General features: G+C 42.8%; 1 protein-coding gene across 2 annotated transcripts in view; it reads left to right on the top strand.

Annotated features, from left to right (window-relative positions):
* Nucleotides 1-26,527, top strand: part of mybpc2b (myosin binding protein Cb) — a 54,755-nt gene that overhangs the window by 6,637 nt on the left and 21,591 nt on the right. Inside the window, exons 2-5 of one of the 2 annotated variants that reach the window (XM_036946515.2) lie at nt 19,682-19,699; nt 20,110-20,127; nt 20,845-20,868; nt 22,968-22,994. In XM_036946515.2, coding sequence (XP_036802410.1) covers nt 19,682-19,699; nt 20,110-20,127; nt 20,845-20,868; nt 22,968-22,994 — 87 coding nt within the window. The remainder of the gene's footprint in view (nt 1-19,681; nt 19,700-20,109; nt 20,128-20,844; nt 20,869-22,967; nt 22,995-26,527) is intronic. The other variant, XM_036946517.2, reaches the window with a different exon arrangement.

The following is a 26,527-nucleotide window of genomic DNA, read 5'->3' as shown; positions in this document are numbered from 1 at the left end:
TCATTGTAAACAAGAATTTGTTCTTAACTGACTTGCCTAGTTAAATAAAAGGTACAAATAAATAAAAAGACATATTTTAAATCATTTTATGGTATGGGCTGGCTGACCCCTATTAAATCAGACCAGTGGTGTGGCTACGATCCGATCGATGTTCCTTATACTAGGTACCTTGTAGCCCTCAGGCTCGGTCTTGATCATGTGGCCGTCTTGCTTTGGCTTGTGTACTCCTGGTCTGCAAGGTGCAAGGTCTTTAGCCAGCTGCATTCCAGTGCTCCTAGGGTTACGGAACACTGCCTCCTGCGAATTTGGCTGTGATGAGACGGGTGGGACCAGTTGGCCACCTTGAGGAGCAGTTGCCCATTGCCGCTTAGCCGTCCCATTCGCGCTGTGCTCTTGGGGGCTGTGACAAGGGGACTGGTCGTGGTCTCCTTGACTTTAGATCTTGTGAAGGATGTGGAGGTGGTGTCCCTCAAGGATGTTGCAGAGTTTCTTGAGGCTGCACTTCTCTGCTGAGTGCTATCGGTCACATCTGGTGCAGCGCTCCTCCTCGTCTAGGAGTACATAGAGTAGGGCTGGAGCTAGTCCTTAAACTTATGTCGAAGTGTCGAGGCTGGCTTTCCCCAGGGTGGACTCTGGTCGGTTCCGTGGAGAGCGTTAGTGCCCCATCTCTTCTGTGGGCAAACGCTCACGCCTCTCTCTGGTTCGCTTGTGCCCTGCCCTCACACTCTGCCTCGATCTGGAGCCAATTCGCTAGGTCTGTGAGATCCGGACACTCACCATCGAGCTGGCAAGGATGGAGAATCTGCTGAGACCCTTTGGATCATCCAGGCGGACGTCAGCAGCATTCATCGTGTGGGCAATCTGCCCAAGTGCCAGGTTGTGTGGGTGGCCCCACTGCTGCCCAGGGGTATGCATCGCTGCTGTGTAGGGAGCTGGATTCTTTTTGATATTTTTTGTTTGTTTGTTGGACATATAAAGAAATACAAAATTACAAATGTAACAGGTACATCATTTTATCCCCCTGTACCTATTGAAACACCTCCCTTCTCTTAACATCAAAAGCAGCATATATATACATAATTAAATACATGTAAAAAATATATATATATGTATACGTTTATATGCACATATGTACACATACAGTATATATACATAATTAAATACATGTAAAAAATATATATATATGTATACGTTTATATGCACATATGTACACATACAGTATATATACATAATTAAATACATGTAAAAAAATATATATGTATACGTTTATATGCACATATGTACACATACAGTATATATACATAATTAAATACATGTAAAAAAATATATATGTATACGTTTATATGCACATATGTACACATACAGTTGAAGTCGGAGGTTTGTATACACCTTATGTCACGCCCTGACCATAGTTTACTTTGTATTTTCTATGTTTTGATTGGTCAGGGTGTGATCTGAGTGGGCATTCTATGTTTCATGTCTTGTTTGTCTATTTCTATGTCCGGCCTGATATGGTTCTCAATCAGAGGCAGGTGTTAGTCATTGTCTCTGATTGGGAACCATATTTAGGTAGCCTGGGTTTCACTGTGTGTTTGTGGGTGATTGTTCCTGTCTATGTGTTTTCACCAGATAGGCTGTTTAGGTTTTCGTTACGTTTATTGTTTTTGTACTGATTCGTGTTTAACGTTTGTTCATTAAAACATGGATCGCAATCTACACGCTGCATTTTGGTCCGACTCTCCTTCTCACGAAGAAAACCGTTACAGAATCACCCACCACCAACGGACCAAGCAGCGTGTCAACAGGCAGGAGCAGCGCGAGGAGACGCGCAATAAGGACTTCTGGACATGGGAGGAAATCCTCGACGGGAGAGGACCCTGGGCTAAACCAGGGGAGTGTAGCCGCCCAAAGGTGCAGCAGGAGAAGAAGCAGCAGGAGCAGCTGCAGTGGGAGAGGCTGCACCACCTGGAGAAATGGACATGGGAGGAAGAACTGGACGGTAAAGGACCCTGGGCTCAGCCTGGAGAATATCGCCGCCCCAAGGAGGAACTGGAGGCGGCGAAAGCTGAGAGGCGCAGATATGAGGAGGCAGCACGACGTAGCGGATGGAAGCCTGAGAGGCAGCCCCAAAAATTTATTGGGGGGGGCTAACAGGGAGTATGGCTACGCCAGGTAGGAGACCTGGGCAGACTCCCTGTGCTTACCGGGGGGCTAGAGAGACCGGACAGGCACCGTGTTATGCAGTGGTGCGCACGGTGTCTCCAGTGCGGGTGCATAGCCCGGTGCGGTATATTCCAGCTCCGCGTGTCTGCCGGGCTAGATTGAGCGTCGAGCCTAATGCCATGAAGCCGGCTCTACGCAGCTGGTCCCCAGTGCGTCTCCTTGGGCCGGTTTACATGGCACCAGCCTTGCGCTCGGTTTCTCCGGTTCGCCTGCATAGTCCAGTGCGGGCTATTCCACCTCGCCGCACTGGCAGGGCGACCGTGAGCATTCAACCAGGTAAGGTTGGGCAGGCTCGGTGCTCAAGAGCTCCAGTGCGCCTGCACGGTCCGGTTTTTCCAGTACCACCTCCACACCCCAGCCCTCCGGTAGCAGCTCCCCGCACCAGGCTTCCTGTGCGTGTCCTCGGCCCAGTACCACCAGTGCCAGCACCACGCATCAGGCCTACAGTGCGCCTCGCCTGTCCAGCGCTGCCAGAGCCTCCCTTCTCTTCAGCGCTGTCGGAGTCTCCTGCCTGTTTAGCGCTGTTAGAGCCTGCCTTCTCTACAGCGCTGCCGGAGTCTCCCGCCTGTTCAGAACTGGCAGTTAGCATAGAGCTGCCAGTTAGCATAGAGCTGCCAGTTAGCATAGAGCTGCCAGTTAGCATAGAGCTGCCAGTTAGCATAGAGCTGCCAGTTAGCTTAGAGCTGCCAGTCTGCAAGGAGCTGCCAGTCTGCAAGGAGCTGCCAGTCTGCATAGAGCTGCCAGTCTGCATGGAGCTGCCAGTCTGCAAGGAGCCGCCAGAGCTGCCAGTCTGCAGGATGCCGCCAAAGCTGCCAGTCTGCAAGGAGCCGCCAGAGCTGCCAGTCTGCAAGGAGCCGCCAGAGCTGCCAGTCTGCAAGGAGCCGCCAGAGCTGCCAGTCAGCATGGAGCAGCCAGGGCCGCCAGTCAGCATGGAGCAGCCAGGGCCGCCAGTCAGCATGGAGCAGCCAGGGCCGCCAGTCAGCATGGAGCAGCCAGGGCCGCCAGTCAGCATGGAGCAGCCAGTCAGCATGGAGCAGCCAGTCAGCATGGAGCAGCCAGAGCAGCCAGTCAGCATGGAGCAGCCAGAGCTGCCAGTCAGCATGGAGCAGCCAGTCAGCATGGAGCAGCCAGAGTTGCCAGTCAGCATGGAGCAGCCAGTCAGCATGGAGCAGCCAGAGCTACCAGTCATCATGGAGCAGCCAGAGCAGTCTGCCAGCATGGAGCAGCCAGAGCTGTCAGTCAGCATGGAGCAGCCAGAGCAGCCAGTCTGTGTCGACCAGTCTCTTCCAGATCTGCCAGTCGTCCAGACTCTTCCAGATCTGCCAGTCGTCCAGACTCTTCCAGATCTGCCAGTCGACCAGACTCTTCCAGATCTGCCAGTCGACCAGACTCTTCCAGATCTGCCCGTCGTCCAGACTCTTCCAGATCTGCCAGTCGTCCAGACTCTTCCAGATCTGCCAGTCGTCCAGACTCTTCCAGATCTGCCAGTCGACCAGACTCTTCCAGATCTGCCAGTCGGCCAGATTCTCCTGGATCCGCCAGTCAGCCAGGATCTTCCAGAACCGCCAGCCAGCCAGGATCTGCCGGATCCAACCACCTGCCTGAGCTTCCTCTCAGTGCTGAGCTTCTTCTCAGTGCTGAGCTTCCTCTCAGGGCTGAGCTACCCATCTGTCCCGAGTTACCTCTGTCCCGAGCTGTCCCTCTGTCCCATGTTATCATTGTGGTGGGTAACCTATTTAGGGATGTTTAGGAGGGGGATTAAAACTGTCATGGAGTGGGGTCCACGTCCAGCGCCAGAGCCGCCACCGCGGACAGATGCCCACCCAGACCCTCCCCTATAGGTTCAGGTTTTGCGGCCGGAGTCCGCACCTTGGGGGGGGGGGTACTGTCACGCCCTGACCATAGTTTACTTTGTATTTTCTATGTTTTGATTGGTCAGGGTGTGATCTGAGTGGGCATTCTATGTTTCATGTCTTGTTTGTCTATTTCTATGTCCGGCCTGATATGGTTCTCAATCAGAGGCAGGTGTTAGTCATTGTCTCTGATTGGGAACCATATTTAGGTAGCCTGGGTTTCACTGTGTGTTTGTGGGTGATTGTTCCTGTCTATGTGTTTTCACCAGATAGGCTGTTTAGGTTTTTGTTACGTTTATTGTTTTTGTACTGATTCGTGTTTAACGTTTGTTCATTAAAACATGGATCGCAATCTACACGCTGCATTTTGGTCCGACTCTCCTTCTCACGAAGAAAACCGTTACACCTTAGCCAAATACATTTAAACTCCGTTTTTTACAGTTTCTGACATTTAATCTGAGTAAAAATGATTTATTTCAGCTTTTAATTCTTTCCTCACATTCCCAGTGGGTCAGAAGTTGAGAAACACTCAATTATTATTTGGTAACATTGCCTTTAAATTGTTTAATTTGGGTCAAACATTTTGTGTAGCCTTCCACAAGCTTCCCACAATAAATTGGATGAATTTTGGCCCATTCCTCCTGACAATACCAATACCTTGACTTTGTTGTCCTTAAGCCATTTTGCCACAACTTTGGAAGTATGCTTGGGTTCATTGTCCATTTGGAAGACCCATTTGCGGCCAAGCTTTAACTTCCTGACTGATGGCTTGAGATGTTGCTTCAATATATCCACATAATTTGCACCAGTCCCTCCTGCAGCAAAGCACCCACACAACATGATGCTGCCACCCCCGTGCTTCACGGTTGGGATGGTGTTCTTCAGCTTGCAAGCCTCCCCAATTTTCCTCCAACCACAACGATTGTCATTATGGCCAAACAGGTATATTTTTGTTTCATCAGACCAGAGGACATTTCTCCAAAAGTATGATCTTTGTCCCCATGTGCAGTTGCAAACCATAGTCTGGCTTTTTTTATGGCGGTTCTGGAGCAGTGGCCTCTTCCTTGCTGAGCGGCCTTTCAGGTTATGTCGATATAGGACTCGTTTTACTGTGGATATAGATACATTTGTACCTGTTTCCTCCAGCATCTTCACAAGGTCCTTTGCTGTTGTTCTGGGATTATTTGCACTTTTCGCACCAAAGTACGTTCATCTCTAGGAGAGAACGCATCTCCTTCCTGAGAGGTATGACGGCTGCGTGGTCCCATGGTGTTTATACTTACGTACTATTGTTTGTACAGATTAATGTGGTACCTTCAGGCGTTTGGAAATTGCTCCCAAGGATGAACCAGACTTGTGGAGGTCTACAATAGTTTTTCTGAGGTCTTGGCTGATTTCTTTTGATTTTCCCATGATGTCAGCAAAGAGGCACTGAGTTTGAAGGTAGACCTTGAAATACATCCACAGGTACACCTCCAATCGACTCAAATGATGTCAATTAGCCTACCAGAAGCTTCTAAAGCCATGACATAATTTTCTGAATTTTGCAAGCTGTTTAAAGGCACAGTCTACTTAGTGTATGTAAACTTCTGACCCACTGGAATTGTGAGTTATAACAGTGAGTAACAGTGAGTTATAAGTGAAAAAAATCTGTCTGTAAACAATTGTTGGAAAAATTACTTGTGAATGCACAAAGTAGATGTCCTAACCGACTTGCCAAAACTATAGTTTGTTAACAAGAAATGTGTGGAGTGGTTGAAAAATGAGTTTCAATGACTCCAACCGAAGTGTATGTAAACTTCTGACTTCAATTGTACATATATACATACATATACACAAAAATACAATTAAAATATCACAACATCTGTCCCTTCCCTCCCACACCCTCTTTTTGTGGCCACAATTCTTACTCCTGATCAATAGAAGGCAACTGTTCAAAAAGGCTGACGTCTCAATAAAAAGTCATCAGTACAACCTCTCAAAGTATTTCAAAATGGTGTATAAAAAAAGTGTATAAAAGACATGAGATCTTTCAACCAGGCTGATACCGTGGGAGGTTTGGAGGATTTGCAATTAAGCAAGATCTTCCGGCGGGCTATGAGGGAAGAAAACACTACAGCATTTTCTTTACTTTTAGTGAGACTAGGCAACAATGACAGAACTCCAATAGCTATCAAAAGGACAAGGCTGCAGGTCGATATCCTGAATTTTAGAGAGAGTACTAAAAAAGGATGGCCAATACTCAGAAAGCTTAGAACATGAATAAAACATCATGGATGTGGTGTGCCGAAGTGATTGAACATCTATCACGTGTAATTTGTGTCAGGGAGAAATGTTGTATGTTTTTCTTTGGCGTAGTGAATTCAGTGCAAGACCTTGAACTGAATTCAACTCAGTCGAGCACATGGGGATGTGGAGTTAACCCTACGAAGGGCCTCCTCCCATCAGTCAGTTCAAGTTCACTACCCGTTTGTCTTGATTTTGTTTTTTGGAGAGGGTTCAGGGGAAAGCATAATGTCATATAATCTAGAAATCTCTACTAGCAATGTCTTGGGAGGTAGTTGAGGAAAGGTGGGAAAATGAAAGCGAACAAAGTTGCGGGCTTGAAAAATAACGAGATCATTAAAACTGGCAAACTTCCCATCTAAAAATACATATTTGAAACATACCACACCTCTCTCTCGCCACAAAACAAAAGCCTGGTCGAGTTTGGAGGGTAAAAATAGGTGGTCGTTTCAGATAGGGCTTAGATAGGTCTACAATGTCGACCAAATGGTCACCAGATCTTCAAAGTAGAGAGCACAATGGGGTTTATAGTATACTTTGAAGGACACAAGGAGCACAAGTAAGAGCAGAAAGGGAGGATGATTGGCAAGAGTGTGCTTCTAATGAGCACCAGTTGGTACCTGGAGCATTACATCAGACCATAATCTTTTGAATATTGGCTTCCCGATAATAAAAAAAAAGTACATTTGGAAGTGCCAATCCTCCATCTTGTCTCCTTCTTTTAAATATTGCTCTACGTATCCTAGGTGATTTGCCTTCCCATATAAAATGACTGATGAGCCTATCCAACTTGGTAAACAATGATTTCGGCAGAAAAATCGGAAGACATTGAAAAACGTATAGAAAATAAGGTAAAATTTTCATTTGAACAGATTGGATTCTGCCAGCTAAGGGGAGAAGCAGACTATCCCAGCGGTGTAAGTCTGCTCTAACTCGTGTAACTAGACTGGCAAAGTTAGTTTTATGGAGGGTAGCCAAAGAATGCGTTATATTCACGCCTAAATAGGAAAAACCAGAGGGCGACAGATGGAAAGGCAGGGCTCCAGGGGGAATTTGCTTGGCAGCGGGGTTGATCGGAAAACACAAACTTTTCTGAATGTTCCATTTGTAACCTGAGAAGGATCCAAATGTGTTTAAAATATGCCGTATGCTATCGACAGAGTTCACAGGGTTAGTGATGTGTAATAGTGGATCGTCTGCATGTAGTGACACTTTGTGTTCTTCACCAGCTCAGTGGATTCTCGTGAATGATGATCATTTTAAGGCCAAGTAAAGCGGTTCCATCATATCTGCAAAAAAGGAGCGGGGACATGGGGCGACGGGTCCCTCTGGAGAGGGGAAAGTATTTTTGAATGTTGAAAGTTGGTGTGTACGCTAGCCGTAGGAGCAGAATAGAGGAGACGTATCCATGAGATGAAATTGGACCCAAAACAAAATCTTCACAAAATCTTCAATAATCCCACTCCTCCCGGTCGAAAGCCTTCTCCGCATCAAGAGAAACAACAATTCTGGGGTCTGGAGAGACAGGAGCGAGTGTAATGCCCAAAAAGACGGCGTACATTGGAAAACGGTTGTCGCCCTTTGATGATCATCAGATATGACACCCTGAAGGCAGGGTTCCACCAGGCATGCTAGAACCTTAGCTAATAGTTTAACATCGGCGTTCAAAGTGAAAAGGGCTGATACCCACTACATTCCGCCGGATCTTGATCTTTCTTGGGTATAAGTGATATGTAGGCTTGAGTTAGCGTCGGGGGGAGAGAGCCATGTGATAACGAGTCGGTGAACATATCTGATAGTAAGGGGGAGAGTTGATCTGAGAAATTTTTTTTATAAACATGAATGGGGAATCCGTCAGGGCCTTGCCACTTTGCATTTAACTTTAGACCCTTGGTTATCTCATCTAGCTGCAGAGGGTTGTCCAGAACTTTACTCATGTCCATATCAATAGATGGAATATCCAAGTTGTTTAAAAAGTTGCCATTTCCGTATGCGTAAGAGTTCCATGTCACCAGTCTGACTGGAAATCCCATAACGTCAAATGAATAAAAAGGAAAAGAGAGAGAGAGGAGCAGCATGAAAAAACAACAACATCTGAATAATACATTTAAAACACTTTAGAGAAACAGAAACAGAGCACAAGAATATTTGGATAATGCCAACATAATGTTCAATGGCCATAATGTCAAGCCCACTAGGTGCTGCCACATGGCTGAGATAATGAGAAACATTCGAAATTAACCAGTAGGCTATGAAAAGGGTCAGCTCCTGTCTTGGTACATTTTTACAAACGTCCTTAGGTGGACACAATTAAATAACAGTATACAAATGGACAACTAGCATTTTGGATATATACAATTCAGCACACAAACCATGGGTCTAAACTCTTCAGGTAGTGCAACGATTTAACAAGAGTGAAATTAGAAGAGAAGAGTGATAGTTTTAGACTCCAATGTCGTAGTGGCGTCCAAGATAAAGTGAATGTGACTGAGGACCATCAGTGAGCAACATCATTAAGGCCAACCTAAACCACGGTAGTTCAAAATGTCCATCAATAACATTTAAAAATACAATTTCAAAAAACGTTATACATCAAGGAGAGCCCCAATGAAAAATGAATGTATATATACACAAATATCGGTAGACAGGATCGGTGTCTAATTTGCGAGTAACAGTATCCAAAATAGCCTACAGGTTGCCAAACTACCATGTGGGCTATAGATTGCCATAAGTGGAACAGCGAAATCAAAGCCTTAGTCAAAATAAAAAAAGCAAAATGCAGCGCTTTCAACAGCGATTGTCTTTGATTAAGAAACTAAATGAGATCAAATTGAAGTTTAAAGTACAGTGAGACAGCATACTATGTCACTGTCAACAACAAATAAGTTAATAACAAATAAGCCTCAAACATACCTACGCTAGCCGGCAAATGTTAGCATAGGATTATTTCACGAGAAACGGATCGATAGATAGCCATAGATGTATGTAGCTGTGTGTCCACACGGTCACTGGGACTAACTTTACTCACAAACTACAGGCAGGTGAGTAATCGATTGTATTTGAAATATCGCGAAAGACCTGTTGGGTCTGCATGTTTTTATTTCACTGACATATTTGCCATGTGTTCCCGATTGTAGGCTATGCCTCGTTATTGGGCTACAATCCACAGCGAGGCTATTTATTTTTTTAAGCTATTGATCCTATACTGCTAAATTATAGTCATTTTCATGGTGTAGTAGGCTATTCTGAATGATTTAATTTATTTCTGAACAGACAGCAGTAAGTCTATAACTTTGGCAAATGTATTCCAATTAATCAGGGGTGCCGCAGTTCCTTCAGAACCCTTTGCACGGCTATGGTTCTCTAAGGAAATAAATTATGGTCAACGCTGGAGAGATGAGAGCTGCAGGCTCATGTCTACCAGAGCAGACAGTGAGAAAGAACATAGAAAGTGAATCTCATTCTAGTAATGTAAGAGATACTGGCGCAATTCTCACAAAGCCACGGCCACGCGTTGGTCTCAAACATAGGTTACAATGTTGCGCAAATCAGAAACCTGGGCCAGGGCTGAAAATCTACTTTTCCACATGATGTTTTTTTTGTTGGGGGCAGGATAATTAACAAAGAGGCAACTCAAATTAAAAATATTTTTCTTGTCACGAGAGGTACCGGATCCAACAAAACAGTCCAAAACGGAGAAGTGCCAGAACCTGTTCTGCTCAAATGAAACACGAACTCTGTTCCTTGCCTCAGGCTGCACAGGCTGTTCTTTCACCAAGCGATCATATTTTCACCCATCAGACTATTCTCCATTTAATCTCGTCTTTACGAATATATTAAATTCGTTTTGATTTAGAATAGCCCGCTAACAAATAGGCAAGAACAGGGGCAAGACTAAAAATACATGTCCTCCGTATACACTGGAATAGTGAATGGAAGCCACTTTTCCGCAGGAACATTTTTCACTCATGTTGGGTAGGCTACTCCGGTTCTGGTAATTTCGCTGCATCATAGGTGATATACCACTCAAACTCTGAATGCCATGGTCTGTCCAACTGTGTTCCTGCTGCTACCAAGTGCTTAATTTGGGAAACCAAGTGAAATCTGTATGGGAACATCAATAGAAACATATTTAATGAAACTGTTGACATCTCTCTGAAAGGGCAACCAGTGAAGAACAAACACCATTGTAAATACAACCCATATTTACTTTTGTACATAATTATAACACTGGACATAGCTATACTATGACATTTTAAATGTGCCTATTCCTTTGAAACTTGTGAGTTTGATGTTTACTGTAAAAATGTTATTGTTTATTTCACTTTTGTTTATTATCTATTTCGCTTGCTTTGGCAATGTTACCATATGTTTCCCATGCCAATAAAGCCCATTTGAATTGAGTTGAAAGCAATGAAGGAGAGAGGGGAGTAGATGGAAACTCATGGTGGAGAGATATTCTTTAATTAAAGGTAATGTGTCAGTCTATTAATGATGACATTTCAAAAAAATACCCTATTACTAGGATATTCGAAATCTAAAACAAATTCACTATAAATGTAGGCTAAATCTGCCAATTTTTGATTTAGGCTAGACCATTTATGTACCAAAGATATCTTGAATCAGTATTTTTTTATGCTATGTATTGTATAAGGGCACAATCATTATTTTTAATTCTGGATTTTGTCAGGAAAGCTGCAGAAGGACGAGTAGGTTACAATTCCCCATCGTTCATCAGAGCAATTTTGACGGCCAGCTAGCGAAAAGTTTGAGAGGGTTTATCTAATGTTCCTTCGTTAGATTTGAGCTCATCTTGCTCTGGCTAGCATTAGTTGTTGATCTTGTTGTTGTTGAGGTGCATAACTGAGGAAGAGAGAGCTTACCTTTTCATTGTTGTTTGATCAATGGGACTGTAAAGTTCCCAAATCTAAAAGGACTCCTGTGGTATTGACATATTTTCAGAAATCCATTCGGGTGAATTTTGTGGCTTTTGGCGAATGCGTTCTAATGATGTAAAGTAGTGCTGTTGCAACTGCCTTTAAACACACAGTCCAGCCTCCCGGGTAGCGCAGTGGTTAAGGGTGCTGTACTGCAGCGCCAGCTGTGCCATCAGAGTCCCTGGGTTTGCGCCCAGGCTCTGTCGTAACCGGCCGTGACCGGGAGGTCCGTGGGGCGACGCACAATTGGCCTAGTGTCGTCCGGGTTAGGGAGGGCTTGGTCGGTAGGGATGTCCTTGTCTCATCGTGCACCAGCGACTCCTGTGGCGGGCCGGGCGCAGTGCGCGCTAGCCAAGGTTGCCAGGTGCACGGTGTAGCCTCCGACACATTGGTGCGGCTGGCTTCCGGGTTGGATGCACGCTGTGTTAAGAAGCAGTGTTAGCGATGAGACAAGATAGTAGCTACTACAACAATTGGATACCACGAAATTGGGGAGAAAAAGGGGTAAAAAAAAACAAGAAAAAAAAAACACTGTCCAGTTCAAAGTGAATGATGGCAGGCCTGTGGGGCAAATGGCTTGTTTTTTTATAAAGGCCTACTGTAAACTTGACCGATACTGGACCAGACCTATGTTTTTATTAGGTTTTATTTACTGCAGTGTCTATTAAATTGTCCAAACGCACGGCCGCTTTCCCATTCTGTATTGCTGTAGAATTGTCACAAATGCCTTAGAATATATAATTCCCAGACATTCTAAGAATTTATGAAAACGTGAAAAAGACCATATTTAAGCTCTCGCTTATCAGAAAATGTTTTTCAAAGTATCGTATTCTTCCTGGGGGTGTATATGAACAGATTTGAATAACGTTTCATGCTGCTAAAATGCTGTCAGCTCCACTTTAAATATTGACGCCACAAATGTGTTATTTGTACAGTTCTTTATTACAAATGTTGTTATTTGTTTCATTTGACTGTGTAAAACCCAGCAGAACTAGTTGTATCTCTGAGAGTGAGGTGTCTACCGTATATAGCATTTTGCAAAAAAAAAACATGATTATTTGTCTCTCTAAAATGAAACCATCAAGTGATACAGTACATGTCTGTCATTGAACAACCCCGTGCCACGTTTAGAAAGTGAAAAGCGCACCCATCTCTGATGCATTTGAGCATTTCAATGTTTAACTTCATCAAAAGTATGACCCGTACAATATATATAGGGCCTATTGGATGCCCACGTCTATAAATGATCCACCAGGTATCAAACCAGGGAGCGTGACTCTATGGACTGCATTGGTCCATTGAGCTGAGGCCTAGGCATTAGCTTTGGTAGCCAACACAAATCCTTAAGTCTATAGCGAAGTTATACGTCATGCAAGCATGTTTCACCAAACCACCTTCTCCTCACGTACATCTTCACGAAGCTATTGGAGGAGACTGACCAATCAGTGGCTAATCACTTTGGAGCCAGAAGTGTCAAAAAGGGTGCTACTCTATAGCTGAAGTTCATATGGACAACCTAAGACAGGTTGCTAATCAGTGACTTAATGCTCACTGGGTCAACAGTCCTGTCACAGTTCACTCCGGTAGTGAATTTGAGACGTTAGTAGGGCTGTGGGGGTCATGACATTTTGTCAGCCAGTAACTGTCATGCATTGCTGCTCTGCTTGTGTGGCAAGCAGGTTAGGAGATATCTAATCAATGGAAGATGTAATTAAAATGACAGAATTAAAAGTGAAATGAGAAGGAAAGGCTACAACGACCAAAAGCCAACAGGTAGGCTGCTATTTATAATCCAAATGGAGTTGTTGTTATTTGTTATTTCTCTCAGATTGATGCAGTCAAGACAGGTACTATAATCGGATTGGATGATAAATAATAAGCCAGAAGCTTTTTATTTTATTTGTATCTCCCCTTTATTTAACCAGGTAGGCTAGTTGAGAACAAGTTCTCATTTACAACTGCGACCTGGCCAAGATAAAGCAAAGCAGTGCCACACAAACAACAACACAGAGTTACACATGGAATAAACAAGAGTACAGTCAATAACACAATAGAAAAATAAGAAAGTCTATATACAGTGTGTGCAAATGGCGTGAGGAGGTAAGGCAATAAATAGGCCATAGTAGCGAAGTAGTTACAATTTAGCAAATTATCACTGAAGTGATGAGATGATCAGATTATGATGTGCAAGTAGAAATACTAGTGTGCAAAAGAGCAGAAAAGTAAATAAAAGCAATATGGGGATGAGGTAGGTAGATTGGATGGGCTATTTACAGATGTGCTATGTACAGCTGCAGTGATTGGTTAGCTGCTCAGATAGCTGATGTTTGAAGTTAGTGAGGGAAATATAAGTCTCCAGCTTCAGCGATTTTTGCAATTCGTTCCAGTCATTGGCAGCAGAGAACTGAAAGGAAAGGCGGCCAAAGTATGTGTTGGCTTTGGGGATGGCCAATGAAATATACCTGCTGGAGCGCGTGCTACGGGTGGGTGTTGTTATCGTGACCAGTAAGCTGAGATAAGGCGGAGTTTTACCTAGCATCGACTTATAGATGACCTGGAGCCAGTGGGTCTGCCGACGAATATGTAGCTAGGGCCAGCCAACTAGAGCATACAAGTCGCAGTGGTGGGTGGTATAAGGGGTTTTGGTAACAAAACAGATGGCACTGTGGTAGACTGCATCCAGTTTGCTGAGTAGAGTATTGGAAGCTATTTTGTAAATGACATCGCCGAAATCGAGGATCGGTAGGATAGTCAGTTTTACGAGGGTATGTTTGGCGGCGTGAGTGAAAGAGGCTTTGTTGCGAAACAGGAAGCCGATTCTAGATTTCATTTTGGATTGGAGATGTTTAATATGAGTCTGGAAGGAGAGTTTACAGTCTAGCCAGACACCTAAGTATTTGTAGTTGTCCACATATTCTAAGTTAGAACCGTCCAGAGTAGTGATGCTAGTCGGGCAGGCAGGTGTGGGCAGCGAACGGTTGAAAAGCGTGCATTTGGTTTTTACTAGCATTTAAAAGCAGTTGTCGACCACGGAAGGAGTGTTGTATGGCATTGAAGCTCGTTTGGAGGTTAGTTAACACAGTGTCCAAGGAAGGGCCAGATGTATACAGAATGGTGTCATCTGTGTAGAGGTGAATCAGGGAATAACCCGCAGCAAGAGCGACATTATTGATGTATACAGAGAAAAGAGTCAGTCCGAGAATTGAACCCTGCGGTACCCCCTTAGACTGCCAGAGGTCCGGACAACAGGCCCTCCGATTTGACACACTGAACTCTGTCTGAGAAGTAGGAAATTACTTTTAAAGTGAGGAAATTACTTTAAAGTGAGGAAATTACTTTTAAAGAACGACCAGGCATCCTTGACTGACGGGATGAGATCAATATCCTTCCAGGATACCCAGGCCAGGTCGATTAGAAAGGCCTGCTCACAGAAGTGTTTTAGGGAGCGTTTGACAGTGATGAGGGATGGTAGTTTGACCGCAGACCCAAAGTGGATGCAGGCAATGAGGCTGAGTGTGATCGCTGAGATCCTGATTGAAAACAGCAGAGGTGTATTTGGAGGACAAGTTGGTCAGGATAATATCTATGAGGGTGCCCATGTTTACGGATTTAGGGTTGTACCTGGTGGGTTCCTTGATCATTTGTGTGAGATTAAAGGCTTAGATTGTAGGACTGCCGGGGTGTTAAGCATATCCCAGTTTAGGTCACCTAACAGAACGAATTCTGAAGATAGATTTGGGGCAATCAATTCACATATGGTGTCCAGGGCACAGCTGGGACCTGAGGGGGGTCTATAACAGGCGGCAACAGTGAGAGACTTATTTCTGGAGAGATTCATTTTTAAAATTAGACGCTCAAACTGTTTGGACATAGACCTGGAAAGTATGACAGAACTTTGTAGGCTATCTCTGGAGTAGATTGCAACTCCTCCCCCTTTGGCAGTTCTATCTTGACAGAAAATGTTGTAGTTGGGTATGGAATTCTCAGAATTTTTGGTGACCTTCCTAAGCCATGATTCAGACACGGCAAAGACATCAGGGTTGGTGTAGTGTGCTAAAGCAGTGAGTAAAACAAACTTGGGGAGGAGGCTTCTGATGTTAACATGCATGAAACCAAGGATTTTTCAACAAATGAGAGTGCCTGGGGACACGCAGGGCCTGGGTTAACCTCCACATCACCCGAGGAACAGAGGAGGAGTAGGATGAGGGTACGGCTAAAGGCTATCAAAACTGGTTGTCTAGTGCGTTGGGGACAGAGAATAAAAGGAGCAGATTTCTGGGCGTGGTAGAATAGGTTTAGGGCATAATGTACAGACAGGGGTGTGGTGGGGTGCGGGTACAAGGGAGGTAAGCCCAGGCACTGAGTGATGATAAGAGAGGTTGCATCTCCGGACCCGCTAGTTATGCTGGGTGAAGTCACCGCAATCAGCTAAGACATTAACACAAGGTAAAATGGCGATGAATGGGCAGAGAGGGTCGATTAGCTACACACAGGGCCTGAGTTCGATAAACAAAAATAAATATACTAAATGGAGTACCGTGATTAATGAACAGTCCAGCAGGCATCAGCTATGTAGCCAAGTGATCATAGGGTCCAGTGAACAGCAATAGATGGAGCAGGGAAGCCGCGGGGTAGTTGCGCTAGCACGAGGGAGACACGCCGATTAAAGTTAGCAGGCCGGGGTTAGTAGTAGCTTCTGCTCCAACGTCTGGCAAAGGCCGGTTGAGGGCACAGAGGATAGCTGACCAGACATGGTGGTATGGCGGGGAGCCGTGTCGACAAAGGATCTGGGCCAGATGGCGAAAAAGGTATTGTAGTTGTAGTAATTTTGTTTTCTAGCCGGGAGATGCACCTGGCTCACGGCTAACTGGTGCTAGCTTCCGGGCATAGGCGTTATCCACTATAGCCACTCTGTAGCAGCGATGATTCGATGTAAAGGACCGGAGCTTACGGCAAGGATCCGGTGGACTAGAGGATTCAATCCGTGTTGGGGTAGGGTCCAGGAGGTGATCACTGAGTAGGCCGGGAGGTGGGTCTGGCTCAGGGCTAGCTTCGGGGCTGGGTCACTAGCTAGCTGTGATGATCAGGAGTAAAGGTCCAGGGCTTTTGGCAGGAATCGTAGTGGAGTGGAGAAAACAGTCTGATGCTGGCAGGTTGGCAAGTATTATCCAGGCAAAAACAAAAACGGCTGGTGTCTGTGCAAAGGGTAAAGGCCGCTAGCAGTGGCTGACAATGACTAAATAGCTAGTAGCTAATTAACTGGTTAGCGTCTGATGGCTAGCTTCTGATGGAGGTTCTGGCTATAAGGTATAAAAAAAGTGGATCCGTATCTCATTGGGTGAGGAGGGTTACCGGAAGGTATATTTAATTTAGAGCCTCCCAACATCTTTAAAGTTACAATCTACACTACGTTGTTCTACGTGCGTGGATGGAGTGGGATTTTTGGAGTAGTGGACATATTTTGGTAACATGATATCCTCACCGGTCCCACTCCCATTCACAAGGGAAAAATAGCAAAAAAAGTATTTTTTTTTGTCTGTTAATTTTGCCTTCCCTTGTTATTAGTAGCTAACTTTAGTTGGCAGCCTGGCTGGCTTGTTTTAGCCTGGATATAAACATAGCAAGCTTGCTAGCTTTTTAAGTTAACCACATCACCATGTGAAATAATCAGATTTATAATGAAGAAAACATGCCCTACAAATATTGAGTGTAAAAAACATTATGCCAGTTTGATATGTTGCTTGTGTATTCATTCCCATATCTGCTACAAATAGAACGTCATCCTGTTTTGGTCACGCAGAAAACGCACATGGCTAGCTAGTTGGGTACAGCAGGTCCTACCATTTTTGATAGCCTGTAATCAGTAGTTATTACTTCTAAGTAAAATATATTTTTGGGTCGATTCTTGTTGTTTGGTTTACTGTTTAAATTGTTGTTGAGATTATATTTGGTAATCAATGCAAAATAGTCTACTTTGATGAATAGCCATATAAATCCTATAGGAACCAAGCGACAACACTGCTCCCACGACTGTGGAGGGATACGGCTTGTCTCAATTTTCAGGTAGTAAAAACGCACCTTGAATGACAGAGTTTATTACAAGGAGCTACCCCTTTTGTGACATAAAACAACATTCCATCACTCCGAATCTTACGTCTCCATAGAGTTTGTAGTAAGCGTCACTCACTCATTCAAACACACCGCACGGTCCCTCTCTCTCCCTTTCTCTACAGCTCTGGTTAATAAAGCAGCAAAAACAATGAGCTTTTCTGCTGCTTCCCTCACGCAAATCGGACCAAATTAATTAATGCATTTTGGGTCCAGGGCTTTCCCGTGTCCATTTTGGAACGGGACCTCTGACTACCATCACTATCAACTCCTCATCATTCAAAATATTTAAATTCATAGTGTTTAGAGAGGGATTAGAGGTACATAAAGCACTGAGTACCTGGCCATAGGAAAGGGCCGTTAGCAAGTCAGGTAGGCTACCAATCAATAGCATTCATTTGCGCAGCTTTGGATGGGATTACCGTGACCTACGATCACATGAAATTTGACTGCGGTCATGACTCCTGACTGCTGGTGTGGCAGTAATACGGTCATCACGATAGCCCTACACCCGTAACCCAGGGATCACCAGAGGCCGTCATATGTTGAACCAAGTCATGCCCTCAGTGACTCCAACCTATCAGAGGAGTTTCGGTTTTTTTTTTTTCATTGGGGAAAGTAGGTGTTATGAAGTCTCAGTATCTCTTTTACATCGGGAATACCACATACTAAATCCTAATCTCAAGTATGTATACAATGTGAGTTGGTGTTAGTGCCCCAGCTGTGCCATGGCACTAGGACTGTAGTAGCCTCCATTTCCCTAATGCACTGGACTCTTCTGGCATACTGAAGAGTGTTTTACAGATTTACACCTACTCCTCTAACAGGGTATCAGGGGCATTCACACCACGATGGTAGCCAAATAATACCCTGCTGTCTGTATTATCCAATTACTTCGTATTGCAGGATGTATTTTTACATAGATTTTTGAAGCAGATGTAAAAAAAAAAAAACGAAAATGTGAGCAATGTACCTAAAGGTGTTATGTGATAACCATTCATTCTATCTGATACTTACCTAAACACACGGAAGTCAACACAATACCTGGTATCAAACAGTGCATTATGAAACCGAAAGAAAGAAAAGTTGGTAACAAAAGTTACAATTCATGTAAAATGTCATGACCAGACAAAGACACCAGGTAAAAAGCAGACTGTGAAACAAAGTGCCATCTGAGAAGAAGAACGTACGGATGGTCAACGTATATGTTTTAGATCGATCAAAGGTCTTCCTGGATTGAATCCGAAAATGTCTTTGAAAAATGTACTTTAGCAAGAGCTTTTGGGTAGAAAGAGACAGCCTGGCTGAGGACTGCAGCAGAGGTCAGCTCCAACTGTTTAAGACAATGATGGGCAACTCAGGGAGAACTGACATAACTTCAGCAAGGACATAATATACCGTCCCTTTTCCAGCCCCCCACGGTAATGTAGTCAGGCCTGAGAAATCGTTGGGAGCCAGCTATATGATATGCCTGATGCGTCTATTTCAGATTAGAGGGTTCTTTTACCAGCTTTCTGCCTCAGCCAATCCAAAGTCGGTCCCCCTGTCCAATACCCCTGATAGGCAAAAAGGCTGGCTGGACAAAAACCCGGAGGGACCAGAAAGAGGAGTCATACCGGCAGGGCAGATAGCAATGCCCCGTTCCAGAAATATCTACTGTCGGTGATCCAATGACCCTGAGTTCACAGTGAAATTTGGGGTCAGGTATCAAATTTAAGGGTAATGCAGGCCGTGTTTCACAGTCTCCTACAAATTCTACTGGTGACGATTTTAAAGTGGATATAAAAGTCTAGTGTCTTCCACTCTAGAGTTACACTCCAAAGAAGTGAGCCACACAGTAACATGAAACACTACATTTAACATAGCTGGTCTAATGTCATTGCATGGACCATCTGTTGCAAACAAACAGCAAAAGCTGCGAGGGAAAGGCCAATATTGAATAAAGCTTAGTCTTATCACCTTACGTCCTAAATTAGACATCTTAAAATACTTAAGTATTGTCAGAAAACGTTATGTGCCTTTGAGCGTAGAAACAAAGCTTTTTTATTGAAATGCCATTTTTTAAAATGTAAGTGGTAAGCATTGCGTTAGTTGCAATGGTTTCATGATTGTAGTCGTGCATACGTTATTGTAACACTGCCAATTTATGTTTTTCTATTTCAGAGCAGGTCATGCAAATACCTATTTAGGAATCAACTGAGGATCAACAATGATTTCCCTACAGTCTTATCAACTCTTCTGATGTGCGTGTACTGTGTGTTTCTGTTTTTTTAGTGAAGCCGGAGGGCGAGGGTGAGTAACCTTTGGTGACGACCTTTGAGTGCATTACAGTGGCATAGTTAGACATGATAATGACTCACATTTTTCCATGTCTTCTTGTCAACTGGTCATGTCAGAGGGTAAGTTACAGGAGGGTAGGTTACAGGAACTACTGTAAAACAAAGCCATGTCTGCATCTATTATTATTGTGCATATGAAGGGGCTGAATGACAAAGTGGACTGATGTAACTAAAACATGTAACTAAACCATCTGTACCATGATAATGTAATATCATTTTACCCATTGTCTTACTTTCATGCAATTGAAACACCCATATAAAGATATGAGCATATTGTCATGGTTTTGACCAGTACTGATGACTGGTTATATATTGTCCACTTCTTCTTATCTAACCATTTTTTTTTTTTGTTTGCCTTCTCAGGAGAAGCACCAGCAGAAGGTAAGGTGATGATTTCTAGTACAGACCCCAGTTCAGTGTCAATAAAGCCACCTTTCTATGGTCTTCACACAGTTGTTTAGAATGCAACACTTTTGAACACTTAGCGTAACACTGAAAATGTGATTCCAAAACAATCGGTTGTCCCTAATCCCAATGCTGCTGATAAAACATGTAGTCACAATTCAATCAGCTGGCATACATAATCAAACCAAAATATCCCCCAAATCGACTCAAATATGTAGACTCGGTCTCTGAATTACAAATGAAAGTGCAAAAATGACGTCTCTGTTTTAGTCTAGCAAAAAATGTATTTTATCCTGGTGGAACCAGCCAGATCGCTACATTCCTCTGATTAGTCGAAGGTGATCCAATCGCTGACAAGTTAGTTTTGAATAATTCCCATTATTAGGCATAAGCTCAAACAGTTTCAATGTGGCGGAATGCCAGACTGGTCTGCGCAGTGAAAAAGAATGCTGAACGCCGCGATCAGGCTGGTTCCACCCGGCTAAATATCTTTGTCCTCCAAATAAAGTGAATATTCAATTCACTTCAGTCCCAGAATCTGGGACTGTGGCTCAAATCGAAATAATCCAGGCGCAAGAAATGTATAAAGGAAATACGATAAGAAATCAACTTCCCAGTTCAGTTGTTAGTCTGTGTAACACGTCTAATATCCATGCTGTGGTCCTTCTGTAAATAATGATCATTTTTCCTCAGCTGAAGAAAAACCAGCAGAAGATGGTAAGGGACACCTATGTTTTATTGTATTGAGTGTTCAGTGTTGATAGGTTTGGTTGTACGTGCAGTACAACCTCAAAGAATCAAACTGCAGACACAGAGTGACCGGTCAACTGAATGAGTTACTGAATATTATCGCATAAAATAGAATTACTGTGGGCTACTGTACGGACAAACATCAATGTTGTTATTACTTGCTAAAACACATCAGGCATTAACAGAATTTGGCTAAATGATTATAAAATACTTACTGTGCTGCAGTGTACTTTATGCACTGTACTGTACTGTACTGTAAAATATGCTATCATATGCACTTTAATGTCTGATGTAGTCTTGTTTGATTATGTATCGTCTGCACTCTTGCGGTCTGTTCATTTGTTTTTGTTCTATCTGTATCATCATGTGATTGGTCTTTTTCGTCTTGTTTTTGAATTTTTCTACTTGTTTGATCTTAATGCATTTTAACTGAACTAACCTGTACAGAAGTAGGCCAGGTGTCCCAAAGTACATGAATTCATTTGCTTAGTAAAGAAGATGTGGGAATGCATGTACTCCGTCAGCTGTGTGTTGGTTTGTTTATGGTTGCATTACATTCTGATTTGAAAGCTGTGTCTATGTACACACGTGTTTGATGAGTGTTTGTTTGCGCATGCTATCAGCGAGTGGCATGTGTGCTAGGTGGGTTTGACTGCTGTATTTCTTAGGTATACAAAGTATATTGAAAGCAGGTGCTTCCACACAGAGGGGGTTAATTAAGTCAAACACCAGATCTCAGCCCAATTGAACACGCCAGGCAGTTAGTTACCTTTACATATGCATGCATGTCTGTATGTATGTACAGTCTTGTCTGAAATTGACTCCATTGAAAAAGATGAGCAACTGTATAAAATAAATAATTTAAATACTGAGCTATATTGCATGCTCAAACAAATGGGGAAATAATATTTTATACAATTTCTCAAAGAAAGATATTTTGTTAAACAAGTAATATTTTTTTCTCAAATAGGCAGGGATCAAAATGATTGACAACCCTAAAGATTCTTATAGAGAAAGTAGTCAAAAGTTTAGTATTTGGTCCCATATTCCTACTGTATGACTCTACAAACTTGTTGGATGTGTTTGCATTTATTTTTGTTTGTGTCTCAGATTAATTTGTGCCCAACAGAAATTAATAGTAAATAATGTATTGTGTCATTTTGGAGTCATTTTTACTGTAAATAAGAATAGAATATGCTTCTAAACCACAGGAGGCTGCTGAGGGGAGGACGGCTCATAATAATGGCATCAAACACATGGAAATCATGTGTTTGATGTATTTGATACCATTCCACTTATTCCGCTCCAGTCATTACCACGAGCCTGTCCTCTTCAATTAAGGTGCCACCAGCCTCCTGTGTTCTAAACACTTTTGACATTCATGTGGATGCCACCATGATGATGGATAATCTTGATTCAATCACGGATAATGATGAGTGAGAAAGTTGCAGAGGGTCAAATATCCTGCCCCCGAAGCATGCTAACCTCGCCTGTTATTGGTAGTGGTGAGATATTAGCATGTCTTGGGGGCACTTGTATTAGTATACTGTACAAGGTATGTATGTATGTATGTACGTAGGTGCCTACGTATGTGCCTGCATACAGGCTGTGTTCAAGTCATGGTAAACCTATAATACTCATAATATGATATCTTACAAAGTAAAACAAAAAAAAACAATTTTAGCTGATGCAAAACCAGCAGACGGGAGTATGAGAACTATGTGTGTAAGTATGCGGTATGTGTATCTTATGGACACAATGTACTGTATGTGTTTGTAAGCATGTACTGTACTGTGCAGTATACATGTTCCTCAGTGTGTTAACATTTGATATTTAAAATTATTAGATTAAATATCTGTATTAAAAAAAAAAAAATCCTCAGACTCTGGCATGTGTAGAACTACGTGATTCTCTAATTTTGGTGGTGCAATAACCCTGTTTCAGTCCCTCAAGGAAGTCCAGTGTTTGCAGTTGAGTTGGTTCTGCGTGCGTCAGAATCGTATGTCCAATTCACAGCAATGTGTCTATATTATAGTTTTCCAGTTAAAATGCTTCCTTTTTCTCAGATGAGGCACTGCCTGAAGGAGAGGAGGGTAAGATACGTTTCGTTGGACTGTCTAAACTAGCAGAAGATGCCTTTGTACTGTATGACTGAGAACACAACCTATGTGTCAACTGTCAACAGCAGACCTGGGTCAAATACATGTACAGTTGAAGTCAGAAGTTTACATACACCTTAGCCAAAGACATTTAAACTCAGTTTTTCACAATTCCTGACATTTAATCCTAGTAAAAATTCCCTGTTTTAGGTCGGTTAGGATCACCACTTTATTTTAAGAACGTGAAATGTCAGAATAATAGGAGAGAGAATGATTTGTTTCAGCTTTAATTTCTTTCATCACATTCCCAGTGGGTAAGAAGTTGACAAACACTCAATTATTATTTGGTAGCATTGCCTTTAAATTGTTTAACTTGGGTCAAACGTTTTGGGTAGCCTTCCACAAGCTTCCCACAATAAGTTGGGTGAATTTTGGCCCATTCCTCCCGACAGAGCTGATGTAACTGAGTCAGGTTTGTAGACCTCTTTGCTCCCACACACTTTTTCAGTTCTGCCCACAAATTTTCTATAGGATTGAGGTCAGGGCTTTGTGATGGCCACTCCAATACCTTGACTTTGTTGTCCTTTGGAAGTATGCTTGGGGTCATTGTCCATTTGGAAGACCCATTTGCGACCAAGCTTTAACTTCCTGACTGATGTCTTGAGATGTTGCTTTAATATATCCACATAATTTTCCCTACCTCATGATGCCATCTATCTTGTGAAGTGCACCAGTCCCTCCTGCAGCAAAGCACCCCCCACAACATGATGCTGCCACCCCCGTGCTTCACGGTTGGGATGGTGTTCTTCGGCTTGCAAGCCTCCCCATTTTCCTCCAAACATAACGATGGTCATTATGGCCAAACAGTTCTATTTTTGTTTCATCAGACCAGAGTACATTTCTCCAAAAAGTACGATCTTTGTCCCCATGTGCAGTTGCAAACAGTAGTCTGGCTTTTTTATGGTGGTTTTTGAGCAGTGGCTCCTCCCTTGCTGAGCGGCCTTTCAGGTTATGTCGATATAGGACTCTTTTTACTGTGGATGTAGATACTTTTGTTCTGGGATTGATTTGCACTTTTTGCACCAAGGTACATTCATCTCTAGGAGACAGAACGCGTCTCCTTCCTGAGCGGTATGATGGCAGCATGGTCCCAATGTGTTCATATTTGTGTTCTACTGTTTATACAGATGAACGTGGTACCTTCAGGTGTTAGGAAACCTCCAATTGACTCAAATTATGTCAATTAGCCTATCAGAAGCTTCTAAATCCATGACGTCATTTTCTGGAATTTTCCAAGCTGTTTAAAGGCACAGTCAACTTAGCATATGTAAACTTCTGGCCCTCTGGAATTGTGATACAGTGAATTATAAGTTAAATAATATGTCTGTAAACATTTTTTGGAAGAATGACTTGTGTCATGTGTAACAGTTTAACTTTAGTCCGTCCCCTCGCCGGGCTCGAACCAGGGACCCTCTGCACACAGACAACAGTCACCCACGAAGCATCGTTACCCATCGCTCCACAAAAGCCGCAGGGAACAACTACTTCAGGTCTCAGAGCGAGTGACATCGGTTACACATGCACAAATTAGATGTCCTAACCAACTTGCCAAAACTATAGTTTGTTAACAATAAATTTGTGGAGTGGTTGAAAAACAAGTTTTAATGACTCCAACCTAAGTGTATGTAAACTTCTGACTTCAACTGTCAGTCAAACATTGTTCTGCGCTTGGTTTAGCTTGCCCAGTACAATTAAACTAATGAAAAAGCTGCAAAACTGCTAACTATAATAGCCCACCTCAAATGCTGTCAAGTATTTGACCTATGTATTTGACTCATGTATTTGAACCTAGTCTGGTCTATTTAAGCAAGACCCGGGAGGGTGTGGTACATTGTGAATATACCACGGCTAAGGGTTGTACTTAGTCACAAAAGTGACAAATATGTAATTTTGCTGAACTATCGCTTCAAAATTACATGTTTATATATTTGTTTCCTTACTTTAAAAGCAGTCTATGGACAAGGAGAGACTGCAAATAAGGAAATAAATATATGCATATGTAAATATATAAAGTACATTCCTTTAATGGGGATAGCAGAAGAAACAATGATGTACTTGTATATTTTGTGTAATATATGAATGTTTGGATGTACAGTATGTGGAATTTTATACCATGCACAACATGTATGGGCCTGTACGTGTTGATTGCCTGAGTAATGCCGTACAATGTATGTGTGTATGTATGTGGAGTTAATTGTAGTTATTTTAATATATTCTATAATGGTTTTGTTTGGTCTTGGACATGGCGACACCATATTATTGTCTTTGATGGTGCATGATTGCAGCGAAATTATTGTTTATAATGAAATTGTCTGGTTACTGTACTTGAAAGTGAAAAGTAAACACAGTACTTTGTATTTCCAGGAAAGGGAGAATGAAAATGTTGTCATTTTCTTCTCTTTCCCAAGGAACTATGACCAATGTTCATTATAAGAGGCAAAAGCTTTTTTAATATTGTATAATTCAATTTTTGGAAATACTTACTTTATACAGTTTATGTACTGGAAATATTTATTTGGAAATGCAGTACCAGACAAAAGTTTGGACACACCTACATGTACTCATTCATGGGTTTTTCTTTCTTTTTTTCTATTTTCTACATTGTAGAATAATAGTGAAGACATCAAAACTATGCAATAACACATATGGAATCATGTAGTAACCAAAACAGTGTTAAAAAAATCTAAATATATGTTATATTTTTGATTCTTCAAAGTAGCCAGCCTTTGCCTTGATGATAGCTATGCGCACTCTTGGTATTCTCTCAACCAGCTTCACCGCGAATGCTTTTCCGGGAATGAAGTTCCCACGTATTCTGAGAACTTGTTTGCTGCTTTTCCTTCACTCTGCAGTCCAACTCATCCCAAACCATCTCAATTGGGTTGAGGTCGGGTGATTGTGGAGGTCAGGTCATCTGATGCAGCACTCCATCACTCTCCTCTTTGGCCAAGTAGCCCTTACACAGCCTGGAGGTGTGTTGGGTCATTGTTCTGTTGAAAAACAAATTATAGTCCCACTAAGCGCAAACCAGATGGGATGGCGTATCGTTGCAGAATGCTGTGGTAGCCATGCTGGTTAAGTGTGCCTTGATTTCTAAATGTGTCTGTTACTTAATCTCTGTGAAGCATTTACTTGGGCTGCGATTTCTGAGGCTGGTAACTCTAATGAAATTATCCTCTGCAGCAGAGGTAACTCTGGGTCTTCCTGTCCTGTGGTGGTCCTCATGAGAGCCTGTTTCATCATAGCGTGGGATGGTTTTTGCGACTGCACTTGAAAACTGACCTTCATGTCTTAAAGTAATGATGGACTGTCGTTTCTCTTTTCTTATTTGAGCTGTTCTTGCCATAATATGGACTAGGTCTTTTACCAAATTGGGCTATTGTCTGTATAGCACCCCTACCTTGTCACAACACAACTGATTGGTTCAAACGCATTAAGAAGGAAAGAAATTCCACAAATGAACTTTT

Source organism: Oncorhynchus mykiss, chromosome 16, assembly GCF_057628025.1.
Source record: "Oncorhynchus mykiss isolate SJ-2025 chromosome 16, ASM5762802v1, whole genome shotgun sequence".
Taxonomy (NCBI): domain Eukaryota; kingdom Metazoa; phylum Chordata; class Actinopteri; order Salmoniformes; family Salmonidae; genus Oncorhynchus; species Oncorhynchus mykiss.
The sequence above is the reverse complement of the archived record's forward strand: the minus strand, read 5'-3'. Positions and strand labels throughout refer to the sequence as shown.